The sequence below is a fragment of the Pinus tabuliformis genome, chromosome J (assembly GCF_031772625.1).
Source record: "Pinus tabuliformis cultivar Carrire ecotype Pingquan chromosome J, CPIR1, whole genome shotgun sequence".
NCBI lineage: Eukaryota > Viridiplantae > Streptophyta > Pinopsida > Pinales > Pinaceae > Pinus > Pinus tabuliformis.
Genome location: NC_142295.1, coordinates 1,470,292,592 through 1,470,309,771, shown reverse-complemented (window position 1 = coordinate 1,470,309,771; position 17,180 = coordinate 1,470,292,592). Strand labels below are relative to the sequence as shown.

The 17,180-nt window shown below is 38.4% G+C and overlaps 1 protein-coding gene across 4 annotated transcripts in view; it reads right to left on the bottom strand.

The window, feature by feature from the left end:
* Positions 1–249: 249 nt before the first annotated feature.
* The window catches only part of LOC149232921 (mediator of RNA polymerase II transcription subunit-like protein), a 114,557-nt gene continuing 97,626 nt past the window's right edge, over positions 250–17,180 (bottom strand). For 3 of the 4 annotated variants that reach the window (XM_089379549.1, XM_089379551.1, XM_089379550.1), the window contains exon 4: positions 250–682. In XM_089379549.1, the coding sequence (XP_089235675.1) occupies positions 548–682 (135 nt within the window). In that variant the 3' untranslated portion in view covers positions 250–547. The remainder of the gene's footprint in view (positions 683–17,180) is intronic. The other variant, XM_089379552.1, reaches the window with a different exon arrangement.

Genomic DNA, 17,180 nt, shown 5'->3' with positions numbered 1-17,180 from the left:
CTTAACAACTTGGTAAGGTAATGCACAAACTTAAATGGACGTATTTTATGTAATAGACTAAGCTACCTAGTGTAGAGGAATTTTATTATGACCCCTACTACCACTAGATTGCATTCATCAGTAAAATTATCTAGAAGAGAGGTGAACTTCTAGATAATCCTCTTAAACAAGAGGTCAGTTATGTGAAAGATCAACAGAGACTTTTTTAAAATAGTACATGTCAAAAAGGCAGTAAAGGAAAATGCTATGTAAAATGAAACCTCATGTTAAATAAATTCGGGGGAAGGCAGGCACAACCATCAAATTTCAAATGCAAATAAATACAGAGTGAAACTATCTGCTATACCCATACAGTGAATCCAGGCAAATGTGAAGAGATGCCCAAGTTGATGGTTTTATAAAATGGCTAGATTACAGTTGTTTTGATTTCTCACTATAAAACCCTATTGAAGGTTATCGTAGAGAAAACAATATAAACCAAACCATAGTTATGACATCAAACACTTCCGTAGTTCAGATTTAAAGTGGACCAAGTCAAAGGGTGTCTCTATACTCTCTCCAATTCTGTCACGTGTGCAGCTCGTTGGTTTGTCAAAAGCTCCCGCCATCTTTGAAGTAACTTCTCTTGTTGTTGAATTAACTCATCTTTAACCTTTAGCTCTTCCTCCAATTCTTGAATCTCCTGAATATGAAATGAAAAAATTAAACATCTGAAACTAGCAAGGAACCTGAAGATACATTTTATTTGCTTTAAGGACAGACAAAGGTCAACATCCACCCCTACAAACCAACCCACTATTTCTGTAGCATAGGTGCTGTCTAGAAGTAGATCAAATGCTTGTATAGATGCCAAAAGAACAATATTTTCGCAGCCAAATCTCCAACATCTCAAGAATAGGCTTTATAAAGAACATGATCTATATTGCATGTTTGCAAAGTATGGCCTTTATTCCCCAGTTGTATAAGTAGCAACATCCGGAAAGGCCAAAAATTGTAACTGGGATCATAAAATGAATCAAATTTAGATTTTCAAAGAGACTTCAAATGGTTAGTATAGAAACTTTCAGTAGTCTAATTTAGACAGATCTTTGATTAATTGAAAAAACATGTTATTTTGGTTCCTCACAATACCAGAGATGCAAAGCAGGGAGCACCCCTAAAAGGGAAAAGGTTAATTGGTGAAATGTAATCCTTTAAAACTCAAATTGGTGTAGAAACCATCCCTCTTACATAGCTTTTGATGATTCCAGAAGTAGATTCACTTTGGGATTCTGTTCGCTGATTAGGTTCTAAATGGGAATTGCAGAGTTCTTTCAAGTCATCTATAGCAGGAATGAAAACGAAAAAAACTCCCATAATTTCTGGCTATTCTGGCGAGGATACAGTATTGTTACTACCCTGAACAACCAAACTTCCTTAATAAAGCTGCCCCCCAGGTAAAGTGCAGTTGGGCACTCAACACACACAATCATTTGTCTTATAGACGTAACAATCTCAGAAATATTAGTTCAATAAGCACAGTTGCTTCAGATAGTTCTCAATTATCCAGTCAAATTTTTAAAAATATCCTTCGCTGCATATGGCCTTAATGTGATGTGTCTTCACATAGGAGGTTTGTTACTGTGATTTTCCCATTATGAACAATGTGTCCTTTGAGTCCCCTGTGGATCAGGTACAAGGGGAATGCTTTGAGGAGTGTGCCCTGTGGTTCCCAATCAGCAGGGGATGCCGCAAGGATGTTATTTGTCGCAGAGGACCACCCCAAGGACAACCCCCAACCAGGGAAAATTTTTAGGATCCATAATTAGGTGTAGAGTCTTTGGCAAATCTTACTAATCCTTAAAATCCCAACTACAAATGTTTAAAGATCCAGACTTAACTAGGTGCATAGAGTCTTTGGCAAATATTACTAATTATTAAAATCCCAGCTATAAGTCATTGGCAATATTTTTGTAGAATATTCAAAGTTCTAAGGATTTAGTTTCTCGAAACGTTCAACAATTTGTGTAGGTGAATAATTTTATCCTATAGAAATTTAGGCAAACCAAGTTTTCAAAAAAAAAAATGGAAATTGGAAAATCATTTCCGGAAACATTAAAGGAAAATTAGACAAATTGTGAAAAAAATAGCTCCTAAAATTGTCCCTGTCACCAACCCCACAGGAGACACCTCCCACGGGTTCTAACCACTGAAAAGCATCTCAAAAAAAAAAATACATTTCTAAATACTAAATAAGCCCCATTAGATTGTAGAATGTGCCCACTGACTTCTAACTGGACAGTGACATTGAGGATTAGAGTCTCATCACAGGAAATTTGGGGCTGTCTGCAACTGTGCCCAAAACACATCACCACATCCCCTAATTCCAAACCATAGTTGCATGAATTGCCAGGGATGATTCATATTTGCAAGTAGACCAACAAACTCAGATTCGACAAGTTTTACGCAGGAATACCCGTGAATCGAACTTGTACTCGTGAGTCACTGTTAAACACACACATGGGCAGCGACAAAATATGATCGATAAATCATGAGATTACATTTTTTATTAACAAAACATATACATTTATAGTACATGGTTTGACCGTTGGGTTCCACATCCCAAGGTCTCTTGGACTTCCTTAGTCTATTCCGCTTCCACACTAACCCATAGAGGATTAGGTGTCCAACATTCCCCCCCTTAATCCAAAGGGTTATGTATGAGTCCAAGAAGAGAGCTATAATACAAAATGCGCAAAAATGCATGGCAGCAATAGGCTGAATGTGCTCTCTTAAATGTTGGTATAAAGGGCGATGGTTTAAGGATGACCACCAACACTGGAACGCTTAGTGCAGTTCCCAGAACTCTTCCAAGTCTGGCATGAAGCTCAAGTCTTCTGCTAGAGGAAGTGCTCCTGATGTTTTGAAGAGTTTCCCTTCAACCAATAAAGGGAGGTCTCACCCTGCATAAAAGGGAGAACTTCAACCTGAAAAGGGAGGTCTCAACCTGTGATGGTTTAAGGATTACCACCAACTCTGGAATGCTTAATGCAATTCCTGGAACTCTTCCAAAACTGGCAAGAAGATGAAGTTTTCTGCTAGAGGAAGTGTCCCCAATTCTATTCCTAGAACTCTTCCAAAACTAGCAAGAAGTTGAAGTCTTCTGCTAAAGGAAGTGTCCCAAATTACCATCTGAAGGCATGCTCAGGGGCATCTTTGTCTCTGGCTACAACTCTAAAACTGGTGTGGCAGGTTGTGGCTCAGGCTCGCTTGATGTGACTTTGAAGCTTGTAGATGACCATCATTTCCCCCCTGTCAGATACGAGGTGAGATCATGGAGAAAACTCAACTGAAAGACTGTTCAATACTCTTGAACAAGTTCTGACATGTGACTGAAATATCTTCTTGGCTGTTGATGCCCATTGCCAAGAAGCGATCCATCCAAGATGAATCTTTGTTCTTGCATGAGATTTGTTTCTGAAGCATCTGTTTGAAGAATGACTGGTTTTATGACAGTGCTTACATGGATGAAGATCAAAACAGTGATCTTTCAGATGGCCAACTCGGTCATAGTGTTGGCATTTCACAATCTATTGTCGCTGCTGTGGAAGAGGGGCAAAATCTGGAACAGCTGGAGGTGAACTGTCATGAGGAGCAGGTGAACTGTCATGAATGAATCTAGCAATTTGAAATTAGATTGGTTTGGAGTAGTCTAGAATATGAAAGGACAAGTCCTTGTCATATCCAAGACCAGTTTTGTGCTTGTTATGGACAAGCTCTTCCCAAGGTCTAATGATGGGCTTGGGAAGTGCAAACTGAACTTCTGCATCTGCATGTACAACTGTTGCTTTATGGGAGTTTGTTTCAATCTTCTAAACAGAAACAGGTTCAGAATGATGACTCCTCTATTTTAATTCTTCTTGCTGTAGCTGAGATTCGAGCTGCAAAAAATCAATTTTCTCTTGTGCGTTTTGTAGACAGACCTGAATGTCTGTGAGAAAAACTTTGCTGATTTTTAATGTATCATGAGTAGTAGACAATATCAGAGTTTTGAGGAACTCTAATACTTCATTGATTCTAGCCATTTTTTTTTCTTCAATGTCAGAATTACACCTTAAAAACTGATCACAACTACTACTCAATGCAGAAAAGTAATACCCACTCACAGTACACAACAATATCCTTTATAAATGTGTAGCAAATGATCAGTGTGCAACCAGCAAGAACCAATTACAATCCATTACATAAAAATAAGAGTTTACTCATGACCAGCACTATGTTCTGACAATACAACTGACTAAACTTTCCTCCACAAAAGACTACTTTTAATTGTCAAAACAATCATTGCCTTTATATAGCCCACCAAACTCTTATGCAGCAGTCGAAGTAACAAGGAATCAATGCATATATATGTAGATTGTGTTTGTATCCCTTCGACCTCCAAATCTACAGGTTGCTTGTATTTCGCATGACACACAAGTGCCACAAAATTATGTTAATTGAAAATACTACAAGTATACAAACTTTAAGCCTTCTGCAATGTCTTGAAGCATACCAGGAAGCAGCTTAAGTATTCATTCAACACTGAACACAAAAACTATAATGAGTTTTAAATACAATGCCACAACTGGGGCAGCAGCAACTGCAAACTTGCTTGGATCCTTCAAATACTCCTTCACTTTCTCGGCCAATGGAAAAGAATAGTCAAGTTCAATAGCGACTGCTAATACATTCTTGTAACCATTGATGATAGCATGTGGAACAGCTGCAATTGTGGGATAACAGATCGCCAGAGAAAGAGTTGTACATAATCTCATAAACTGCAAAGTTGAAAGCACATAAGAAGTGCCTTAAATTTGCTAATTTTGAAATGGCAGATGATGAAGTGCTCACCCTCGAAACCCTTAACCATTCAATGCATTCAGATTACTTGCATTGTATTGTTGCACGCTCATCACAAAACCAGGTTATCACAGGTTCAGAGGATGGGACAGTCCGTATGTGGGACTGCAAAACTGGATGTTGCATAGCTATTTGGATCCATTCAGAGCCACTAAAATAAAAAAACAGTCAAAGAAGATACCACCAGCAGATTGTGGGAACTGAGACCAGGATACATCAGGAACGCCACCCAATCCTTGAACCAAATTAGATCCTCTTCCCAGTTGGAGTGCACCCTCAATGCCTAAATTTATGATACCACCAGCGAAACCTTTATGATAATCGGCGGCAACTCTGTAATTCATATATTTCTAGCAACCCTTACAAGGTAGACAATGAATTTTGGATGTGAATGAATAAATAAAGGAATAAATGAGTAGAAGCGATGGACAATGTACCGAGAGGCGCAGTGTTTTTTTGGTCAAAGTCGGATATTGTTTTAATAATGAATCGCAGTGTTCATTTGCCACAAACAGTGTGCGATTTCGTCTTCGCGCCTGTGGAACCGACCTGAACGTGTTCGGTGCAAGACTTGCAAAGCCAGCTTCTGCTCCGGCTGAGAAGACCAGTTAATTTTGATCTTGCATACAGCGTGGATGGGGGAGAGTGTATGGAGCGTATGGCAACGTTCAAACAGATTTCATATGGCAACGTTATGGGGAAGGGAACGTGCTGCAAACAGAGAGAGCAATGGAACATTGCTACCAGGTGAGAGATAGCAAAACGCTGCGTATGGGAACGCAACAGTCCAGTTTTGAACGCCCGGAGAATAGCAAGACAATCCAGTCTTCAACGCTTTTCGAAATAATTGGAGAGGGCGGTTTTCGAAATAATAGGAGCAATATCACCAAATATGCACTCATCGCACCATACTACCATGTCAGTGATGTCAGTTCTGCAATATGGGCAGAACATAGGAAGAATAGGCAAATAGGCAGAAAAGGGAGTTACAAGGGCAGGAATGCTAAAAATAGGGCTGGAGAAATGACAGAGGTTGCAACTAGAATTTAGCTGAGAAAATATTCATGAAATGCATAAGTGATGGCAGAAATGACCTGCACATAAAGGCCATAAAACAAATGGCTCAAAGTAATTATGCAGGGTAGGAATACGCCTGCTCTGATACCATGTTAAACACACACATGGGCAAAAACAAAATATGAAAGATAAATCATGAGATTACATTTTTTTATTAACAAAACATATACATTTATAGTACATGGTTTGACCGTTGGGTTCCACATCCCAAGTTCTCTTGGACTTCCTTAGTCTATTCCACTTCCACACTAACCCATAGAGGATTAGGTGTCCAACAGTCACCAATTACTAATGAATTTTTGAAGCCCAGTGAATTTGAATTGGATTTTTGGATGACATTTTGTGTATGTTTTTAATTTTTTATTGTCTATGTTTTTATCATGTCTAAGTTTCACTCTCTAACCTCTCCAAGTTGTTCACCAAGCCGAGTCTGATTTCTTTGCACCAAAACCTAGGGAACAAGGTTTTCCCATTATATTAATTGTTTTGTGGAACCAAGCACGGTCAGATGTTGTTGAAATGCAATGTCAATTTTTGTTATGGGACCGATATCCCGTGATCATGGATCTCACAATGTGGTTATATCAATCCTAGTAAGGTTATTAACTTATTAGTCTTATATTTTAATGGTCGTTTAAGATAAGGACCGCCAACCCATTCATGTTCAAAGATAGGCATGAGTTTGTATATAAAGATGAGATTGACCAATATCCCTCGTTTTTTGGATCACATTTTGTGTATGTTTTTATTTTCTTTATTGTCTATGTTTTATCATGTCTAAGTTTTACTCTCTAACCTCTCCAGGTTGTTCACCAAGCCGAGTCTGGTTGCTTTGCACCAAACCCTGGGGAACATGGTTTTCCCATTATAGTAAGTGTTTTGTGGAACCAAGCATGGTCAAATGTTGTTGAAATGCAATGTCAATTTTTGTTATGGGACCGATATCCCATGATCATGGATCTCACAACGTGGTTATATCAATCCTAGTAAGGTTATTAGTCTTATATTTTAATGACGGTTTAAGATAAGGACCGCCAACCCATTCATGTTCAAAGATACGGATGAGTTTGTTTATAAAGATGAGATTGACCAATATCCCTCATTTTTTGGATGACAATTTGTGTATGTTTTTATTTTTTATTGTCTATGTTTTTATCATGTCTAAGTTTTACTCTCTAACCTCTCCAAGTTGTTTACCAAGCCGAGTCTAGTTGCTTTGCACCAAACCCTGGGGAACATGGTTTCCCCATTATATTAAGTGTTTTGTGGAACCAAGCACAGTCAGATGTTGTTGAAATGCAATGTCAATTTTTGTTATGTGACCGATATCCCATGATCATGGATCTCACAACGTGGTTATATCAATCCTTGTAAGGTTATTAGTCTTATATTTTAATGGCGGTTTAAGATAAGGACCGCCAACCCATTCATGTTCAAAGATAGGCATGAGTTTGTTTATAAAGATGAGATTGACCAATATCCCTCAATTTTTTGGATGGCATTTTGTGTACGTTCTTAATTTTTTATGTCTATGTTTTCATCATGTCTAAGTTTTACACTCTAACCTCTCCAAGTTGTTCACCAAGCCGAGTCTGGATGACATTTTGTGTATGTTTTTATTTTTTTAATTGTCTATGTTTTTATCATGTCTAAGTTTCACTCTCTAACCTCTCCAAGTTGTTCACCAAGCCGAGTCTGGTTGCTTTGCACCAAACCCTGGGGAACATGGTTTCCCCATTATATTAAGTGTTTTGTGAAACCAAGCACGGTCAAATGTTGTTGAAATGCAATGTCAATTTTCGTTATGGGACCAATATCCCGTGATCATGGATCTCCCAATGTGGTTATATCAATCCTAGTAAGGTTATTAGTCTTATATTTTAATGGTGGTTTAAGATAAGGACCGCCAACCCATTCATGTTCAAAGATAGGCATAAGTTTGCTTATAAAGATGAGATTGACCAATATCCCTCATTTTTTTGGATGACATTTTGTGTTCGTTTTTATTTTTTTATCGTCTATGTTTTTATCATGTCTAAGTTTTACACTCTAACCTCTCCAAGTTGTTCACCAAGCTGAGTTTGGTTGCTTTGCACCAAACCCTAGGGAACATTGTTTCCCCATTATATTAAGTGTTTTGTGGAACCAAGCATAGTCAGATGTTCATGAAATACAATGTCAATTTTTGTTATGGGACCGATATCCCGTGATCATGGATCTCCCAATGTGATTATATCAATCCTAGTAAGGTTATCAATCTTATATTTTAATGGCAATTTAAGATAAGGACCACCAACCCATTCATGTTCAAAGATAGGCATGAGTTTGTATATAAAGATGAGATTGACCAATATCCCTTTTTTTTTGGATGACTTTTTGTGTATTTTTATACTTTTAATTATCTATGTTTTTATCATGTCTAAGTTTTACTCTCTAACCTCTCCAAGTTGTTCACCAAGTCGAGTCTGGTTGCTTTGCAAGTTTGCACCAAACCATGGGGAACATGGTTTTCCCATTATACTAAGTGTTTTGTGGAACCAAGCATGGTCAAATGTTGTTGAAATGCAATGTCAATTTTTGTTATGGGACCAATATCCCAAGATCATGGATCTCCCAATGTGGTTATATCAATCCTAGTAAGGTTATTAGTCTTATATTTTCATGTTCAAAGATAGGCATGGGTTTGTATATAAAGATGAGATTGACCAATATCCCACGATCATGGATCTCACTGTTCACAATGTGGTTATATCATAGTTGCGGGGGAGCGCTCCCCCCCCCTCGCTCCCGCTCCCAATCCGCGCTCCGGGCGGGAGCGACTCGGGAGCGGGTCGGGAGCGCGCTCCCAAAATCGCTCCCTTTTCGGGAGCGATTTTGGGAGCGCGCTCCCTAAAAAAAAATTCGCTCCCTGCCTTTTCGGGAGCGTTTTGCCTTTTTTGCATTTTTTTTTTGTAGTAATGTTCGAAATGCAATTTTTTTTGAAAGAAACAAATAGTTTTTGAGTGGGGCAGCTTAATGATCAAGTCTAGGCCCTAGTATTGAAAAGTGACATTTTCTTTAATTTTCATTTTCATCCTTTTACTTAAATTTTTAACATTACCATGAAATGACTCAGGATGTTTGAGAGTGGTTTCGTCCTCATTGGATTTCATATGGAGAAAGTAGAATTTTAGATTTCATTCAAAATCCAGCAGACTTATCAGTTTTTCAGGATTTCAGGATTGGGGGATTGCAATGTTTCCATTGAATTTTGTCATGTATTAGGGTATGGAACTCGTATTTAATCAAGAGTACCAATCCCTCTATGTACCTTGATGTTAGTGACATTGGTTGTCGAACTCCTCTATTATGACCCTTCTAAAAATGTACGCATCACTCAAACAAAATCTTGACTTGACATGCTATGCTTTTTCTATCTTATGTTAAATGCTTAGAGGGTGATATTAATGACAAAGATCCCTATACAAATACAAAGGTAATGACAAAGATACCTCTGGATATTAATGCTTGGAGGGTGATATTAATGACAAAGATCCTGATTTTGCAACAAGACTAAAAAATTAGACATTTCTCGTGGTGGCAAGAGGCCCAAGCATAAGAAATAGATAATAGATTTACTTCTCTTTTCTAGTTTCTAGTAGCTTTTATAACTATTGACTCTTTCATATTTATTATGATATTTTTTTAAACAATATATGACAATTTAAGTTTGAAGTTGGCAATTATAACTCATTAGTAATGAAAGTTGAAAGTTGAAAGTTGTTTCATTTCATTCATTTTATAACATTTCATTTCATGTTAGATATTATTTGTTGTAATGGTTACACTTAGCTTACAAGTACAACTTTGGTGATCAATGATGATAAATGTTATATATTGAATTTTGAAAGCTCTAAACTTTAAGATTGATGAATCATGAGACTCAATATGTTGTATGTTACTATGTTACTAACTTGCGGACGTGGTTGATGAAGATTATAACTTCTAGATGATTGTTGTTATATGGTTCAATCTATGCTTTTCTATGTTTTTTATATCTAATTCATCATTCTACATGTTTTTGTTGACATATATGTATCAAAAAATAAAAAATATAAAAAATATATATATTTTTAAAAAATCGCTCCGGGATTCGCTCCCAAACCGGGAGCTTCTGAAAATGGTCGCTCCCGCTCCCGTTTTCACTCCCGCTCCCCGCTCCTGCTCCCGCTCCCAAGTAACATGGGGTTATATGGATCCTAGTAAGGTTATTAATCTTATATTTTAATGACTTTTTTAAGTTAAATACAGCCAACCCATACATGTTCAATTATAGGCATGAATTTGTATTTAAAGGTGAGATTAAAATGTAATGAAAACAACATAAGATCATAATGTGTGCATAATACAAATTACATTGGGGTTGTTTTCCCCTCATTGCATCTATTCATCTATGTGATTGTTAGTTTTCATTTCTCAATCATCATAACATGCTATTAGTACAAGTTCGACCACATGTGTGAGAGAACCGGTCTCCAACACTGATGTATAAGTTAGTTTTATGCAAAGTTAGGTGTTGGAATGGATGTATCATTGTCATGAATAGATATGCATGGAATAACTTTGTCAGTACATAAAGTTATTTGCAAGATACGATCACACTCAACAAAGTCTTAATTCCTCGTAAAGTAGATGTGGGGTACCCAAGAAAGCCTTAATTCTTGGCGAATTAGGAGACAAGAAAAGTGATAGACAATTGACACAGAACATCTAGATGATTTAGCTCTTATATATAAACACAAACCGATGACCCCATGTGTACAAAGATTTTTCACCGTTATTTGGTGTCTTTAGTGCATAAAAATATCTAAGCTAATAACTTTTAACATACATTTTTGACACTTGAAAATTTATTAGTTTTGCAACATATAATTGGTTGGCATCCAAGATACAATTCTGAGAGGGTTGGATGCTCATTGAGGAGGGAAAGAATAGCTAAAAAGCTCAAAATAAGTATGCTTAATTTTTTGATATGTTTAATGATAATTTGTGTTGGAAGATGTAGAAAAGAATAAAATTTATTGGAGAACAAACATTGAAGAGGTAACAAAGTTTATGGTAGTTGTCAAACACAATGACATCATGGAAGGAAAGTACAGCCCCACCTATTGATTCTTCATGGACAAAAAGATAGTTGTTGTCTTTACAAAGGGGCAAGAAAATAATAATGTTGGAGCTTTGGAATTTTTATAACAATTTGGGGACACCTATTAATCAAGTTTGAGAATGAAGCAAGATGCCCAAGAAATGGTGAAAGATGGTGTGGCAAAGGAAAGTATGATATTTGATAATAAATCGGTCTAGATATATCTTAACAACAAATCTATCAAGCATCAAGATTCAAGAAGGATCAACTCTCTAGAGGTTTAAAACTTATCTTAACTCATTACCCCCTCAAAATGTTTTCACCTCCATGGATTTCACCCCTCTCAGTGCCTAAGAGATCATGGCTAAAGATTGATTTAAACTAGTTTTTACTATTATTATTTGTATTTATAAAGCCTACATGAAAATACATTTATGTATTTTAAATTTTTGTTAATCATATTTTATTTTTTATTTGTATAGCCTATGTTAACATTTCAAATGAATGTTACACAACTCCCCCATACTAGGTTTTCGAATGTGCCTCTGTGAGCAGCAATGATTAGAGTTACAAACGTGACATAATTAAAATCCATGCATGTATGTACTATATAAGATGAACGCATGTAGCTCACCAAGCTGCCCACATGATTGCATGTGAGCTATCTTGATTGTCCCTCGATGATGAAATGAAATCCTTCATAATGGTTATAGTAATATGAATCTTGTTTGAAGCCATCATTGGATATTTATGAGTGACCAATACAAAAATCAATAGTATTCTAACCACTCCATTGGCCACAAATGTGTGACAAGGGTGGTTTAGGGAGTACTGCATGTTAGCATTCAAGGTTACTTCAAAAATGTTTACACCATGTTTAGGGGTGCTTCATGAGAGGAGGGGTTCATGGTGTATGGTCGATCATTGTGTTCCATGATGGACTTGCACACTGGAAGTGGCTTACTCCTACGTAATTGGACATTATGTGGACGTGCTTGTATGACATTCTTCCTTGGATCATTGGAGACTTATCAAGCTTGGTGACAACTTCATGTGGTTGACACATGAAGGGAGATTGTTTGCTTGAAGGATGCCCTGAATTGGAGGAGAAGCATTGGGAATCCTAAGGAGGGTATTGAGCCCTAGACAACATAGGGTTGCTTGGTTGCTTGCATGGAGGCATACACTTGAATTGAAGATGCTTGGGTTGAAGGAGTGGAAATGTAGTTGCAGTCGTCCTTGACGAGGTACATGACCTTGGAGATGAATTAAAGCTTTGAAGCATTACAAGAGGAGAGTTGAAAGTTGGAGAGTAGTGCTCATGCCTTTGAGCCTTGCTACTTAATCATCATCACCTTGGACCTGACATGTATCATTTGCAGTAGATCATTTCATGTGTATTGACCTACTTCTGTCTTATAAGTTGTATGTAGTGAACCAAGTCCACTTTTCATAGTATATCTGTTAATTTTAGTTAACAATGGTATGTTCTATGCTTAGCACAATTACTTCAATGTTCCTTAACAGCCCAATGACAATTTCCAATTTAGTTTTCCAATAGCAATCACATTAACCATAAATAAAATCGACATTAACTGTAGATAGAACATAAAATAAAATGCAGAAGACAATCCAAGACAATAGGACACCAGATTTGGCAAATGTTAGGGAAAAACCCCAATGTGGGGGAAAACCCTTTGATCAATTCTTCTTATTATTATATCAAATGTTCAGTAGAATACAAAAAGTCAAAGTTGACTTGCCAAACCAAATTCAAAACAACCCTGTCAAATCTGTAGTCAAACTCAACCCTAACCAAAATGTCAAAGATAGTCAACGCAACAGCAAAACTTCCCCTTTGAAGCTCGATCAAAGGCAGACAAACTCGGCCTCCAGCAGTGGTCAAAGACAACCCAAAGCAGTCATAAAATCTGCAATCAAACTTGGTCAAACTGAAGTCAACCCTACGATCAAACAGGCATGCAGTCAACGCAGGTCAAACAACCTAGAAAATCTTGTTTTCTGTGTCAATCAATGCAACCTGGTCAAACAGAGTCAAACCCTCCAAAATCACAATCAAACTTGGTCAAACAGTACTTGGTCGTCAAACTTCAATCAACTCTTGAAATTTTTGGCCCTGTACTTTTGTTTGAAATCCGTCCTCCTTGCCACACGCGTGAGAGAAAGAGAATGCCCAACAGTTGTACAAACCAATGAGGGAAGGAGAAAGAATAATGTGTGAGTGATGATAATGCCAAATGAAGTGAAAGATCACTTGTATTTATACAAGTCGTTGAGGGTGAAGTGACATGTCTCTTGGGCTTCATGAGCCTACATGATGATGTGGCCAACCTGAACAATTTACACGTGTGGGCATAAAGTCAAAAACACATTTCTGCTTGTCCAAAATTGATGATATTTAGATCAATTTTGGTCCTCTCCAAAAGAGGAATTCAATGCAATCATCATCTCCATCAAATGAGTTGTCTAAAGTGGAATTTGGCCCTAGTTGCCAATTTTAACACTCCCCCTCTGTTAAATTTGGACAACTAGGTCCAAACTCCATGTTCTGATGCTCAGATTAAGAGGCTAATATTTTTGTTGGATTCCTCTTTCTGAGAGGTGTAAAATCCATATAAAAATAGTCTTAATCCGATGAGCAGAACTTATATTTTGAATTTATTATTCTTAATAAATTATATGTGCAAAGGTCAGCCAGTTTTGTAATGTAGGCTCACATGCCCAACAGATGTGTCACACACCCTCATTGATGGATATATATATACAGGAAAAGTTGGAGAGAATTTATTCACAACACAACTCACATCTTCCTCTCTCATTCTAAAAAGTACGAGCTACCTGGAGGACGAATTTCAGCCACGCGTGGGAAGGACGAAGAGGATTTTTCTGCTGCTAGGGTTTCTGCTGCTAGGGTTTCGCAGAAGTTTGACCAGTGTTGACTTTGGTCAACGCTTGGTCCAATCAAGCTGAAAACTTGTGGGAGGTTCGATTTTTGAAGGCCATACTACCTAGCACAAAAATCGAGGTCAAAGGGTTGACCGTTTTGCTGCTGCGTTGACTTTTAGCTTGCTGCCCCTGCGTTGACTTTTCAGGACAGCGTTGAACTGACTTGGGTTGACTCATCTACTGGTTGGAGGGTTGTTGTGACACATGCTGGGCTGGCTGACCAAAGGAGACTTTGCTGGTTGAAGCATCCTGTTGACCGCCGAAACAAACACATACATTTTTCTTGTTTCTGATTTGTCTTCTGTAAGATCTGCTTATATGTTCTATCTGCATTTTGCTTATCTACTTGTATGATTGCTGTGAGAAAAGTGAAATTGCTCTTAGCATAGAACATCTACAAAACTTTACATGGTATCGGAGCTGAGGTGAAGACAAACTCTATCTATAGCAATCATCATCGAAGGAAATGGATTCCTCTAAGCTTGAATTCAGGGAGAATGACAAGCTAACTGGAAGTGATGACTTCCATGCCTGGAAGATGTTATTAGATCTCAAATTAGAAGATCATGATCTCCTAGATCATGTGACAGGGAAGATTCAAGAACCTCCATCAAATGCCTCTGCTGCTGTTAAACACAAGTATAAGAAGGGAGAAATCAGAACAAAACTGCTGATCAGGGAATCCATAAATAAGAGTCTGGTTGCCTACATATCTGAACTAGGCACATCCAAGGAAATGTATGACAAACTGATACTTATGTTCCGAGTAAACAATGTGAACCAAGTGCTATTCCTCAAGAACAAGTTGAAGAATATGAAGAAGGGCCGAGACGAGTCTATTCAAACTTTCTTTATGAAGTTGACCGAAACCAGGAACAATCTGCTAGCTATTGGGGAGACAATAGCTGATCGTGAGATGGTTCTCACCGCACTTGGAGGACTTCCATATGAATGGCAAGTATTCACAACTACCATTCTCAACAATAATACCATCCCTAACTTTGATGAGCTTCTGTCTAGATGTATGCAAGAAGAAACAAGGATGAAGGAATTTGATAATGAAAGAAATGCTGCCTATGTTGCTCATTCCCGAAAGAAGAACTCTGGTGGTTCCAAGGACAAAGGAAGGACTAAGACTCAAAAGAAGAAGGGTAAATGTTTCACCTGCCATAGGACTGGACACTATGCTAGAGAATGCCCCTTCCAGAAGAATTCTCCCGATAGTGACGACAACAACAACAACCAAAGGAATGGGAATCAAAGAAATGACAAATCCAAAGGAAAGAGGAAGGCTCACTTTGAAGGAAACCATCCACCTTCTAAAAGGACCAGAAATACCAGGTATGAGGAGTCTAATGTTGTTGATAAAAGAAATGAGTATATTCTAATATCTGCTCTCTCAGCTGCATCCCCGCCCGACACTATGGATGTCTGGCTAATCGATAGTGGTGCCTCAAGACACATCACCGGATTCAAGGAAGCACTTTCTGACATGGTTGAAAGGGATACTAATCTAGAAATTACCCTTGGGGATAATGCCACTTATCCTGTGAAAGGGATCGGGACTGTGACCCTCCACTTGTCTCAAGGACAAGTCCTCCATCTACAAGATGTACTCTATGTACCCAAATTGAAGAAGAACCTTGTGTCTGTATCTGCCATGGAAGACAAAGGATTCAATGTAACTTTCTCTGATGGAAAGGTACTCATGTGGAAGAAGAGCTTCAAGGAAGCTATCTCAATTGGTTTTAGAGTTGGTACACTCTACCAGGTTGGAGGGAGTCCGTTGGGAGCTATGACTTGTGATACTATCCGTCAAACCGAACTATGGCACCGAAGATTTGGACACCTTCATTACAAGGCTCTTCCCGAAGCAAGGAAGGTAGTGACAGGGATGCATGTTTTTGGAAATAATCATAAAGGTGTATGTAAGGGCTGTGCTGAAGGAAAACATACAAGGGAACCTTTCCCCTCAAGTGTCACAAAGACATCTGAGATATTGCAACTGGTCCATTCTGATCTTTCCGGTATGTTGCCTGTAACATCCCTGGGGGGATGTTCTTACTATATGACATTTACTGATGACTTCTCTCGCAAAACCTGGATATACTTCTTGAAGAAGAAGGATGAGGCTTTCATGTGGTTCCGTACCTTCAAAGCCTTGGTGGAAAATATGACCGGAAAGAAGATCAAGATTTTGAGGACCGACAATGGCACTGAATATGAGTCAAATGAGTTCAAAGACTTTTGCAGAGAAGCTGGCATTAAGAGGGAGACTACCACTGCATATACTCCTGAGCAGAATGGTGTTGTTGAACGCAAGAATAGGACTATTGTGGAAGTTGCCCGTGCCATGCTATGTGACCAGGGTCTTCCAAAGTTTCTGTGGGGAGAAGCTGCAAATACTGCTGTGTACATTCAAAACCGATGCCCTCATTCCGCTTTGGACTCCAAAACTCCCGAAGAGGTTTTCTCTGGTAAGAAACCTGATGTCTCACATTTTAGAATTTTTGGATGTCCTGTCTATTTTCATGTGCCGAAAGAAAAGAGAAGTAAGCTGGATGCTACTGGGAAGAAAGGAATGTTTGTGGGCTACAGTGAGACTTCTAAGGCATATAGAGTCTATGTACCTGGTCAAAGGGAAGTAGAGATAAGCCATGATGTCACTTTTGACGAAGATGCTTCCCTGAAGAAAGTAGTAGATCTCCCTAGATCTGAAGAAAACCATGAAGAAAGACCTGGAAATCTGGAAGAACCCCAGGATGAGACTATGCCTGATGTTGAAGGGCCAATGGACCCTATTGATCCTTCCCCTTCTCTAGGAAAGAGGCCATCATGGCTCAGGGACACCCTCGAAGATGCTGAGGGTCATGCTGCCCCAAGGGGAACATTCCGAGAAAGCAAGAAGCCGTGTAGATACCAAGGGTATCTAGCTGCCATGAGTACTATTATACAATCTGAACCTGGATCTTTTAAAGAAGCCATCAAGCATCAAGTCTGGAAGGATGCTATGCATGAAGAATATGAGGCTATTATGAAGAATGATGTCTGGGATGTGGTCCCGAGACCGAAGGACAAATCTGTTGTCACCGCTAAATGGCTCTACAAGATTAAACATGGATCTGATGGG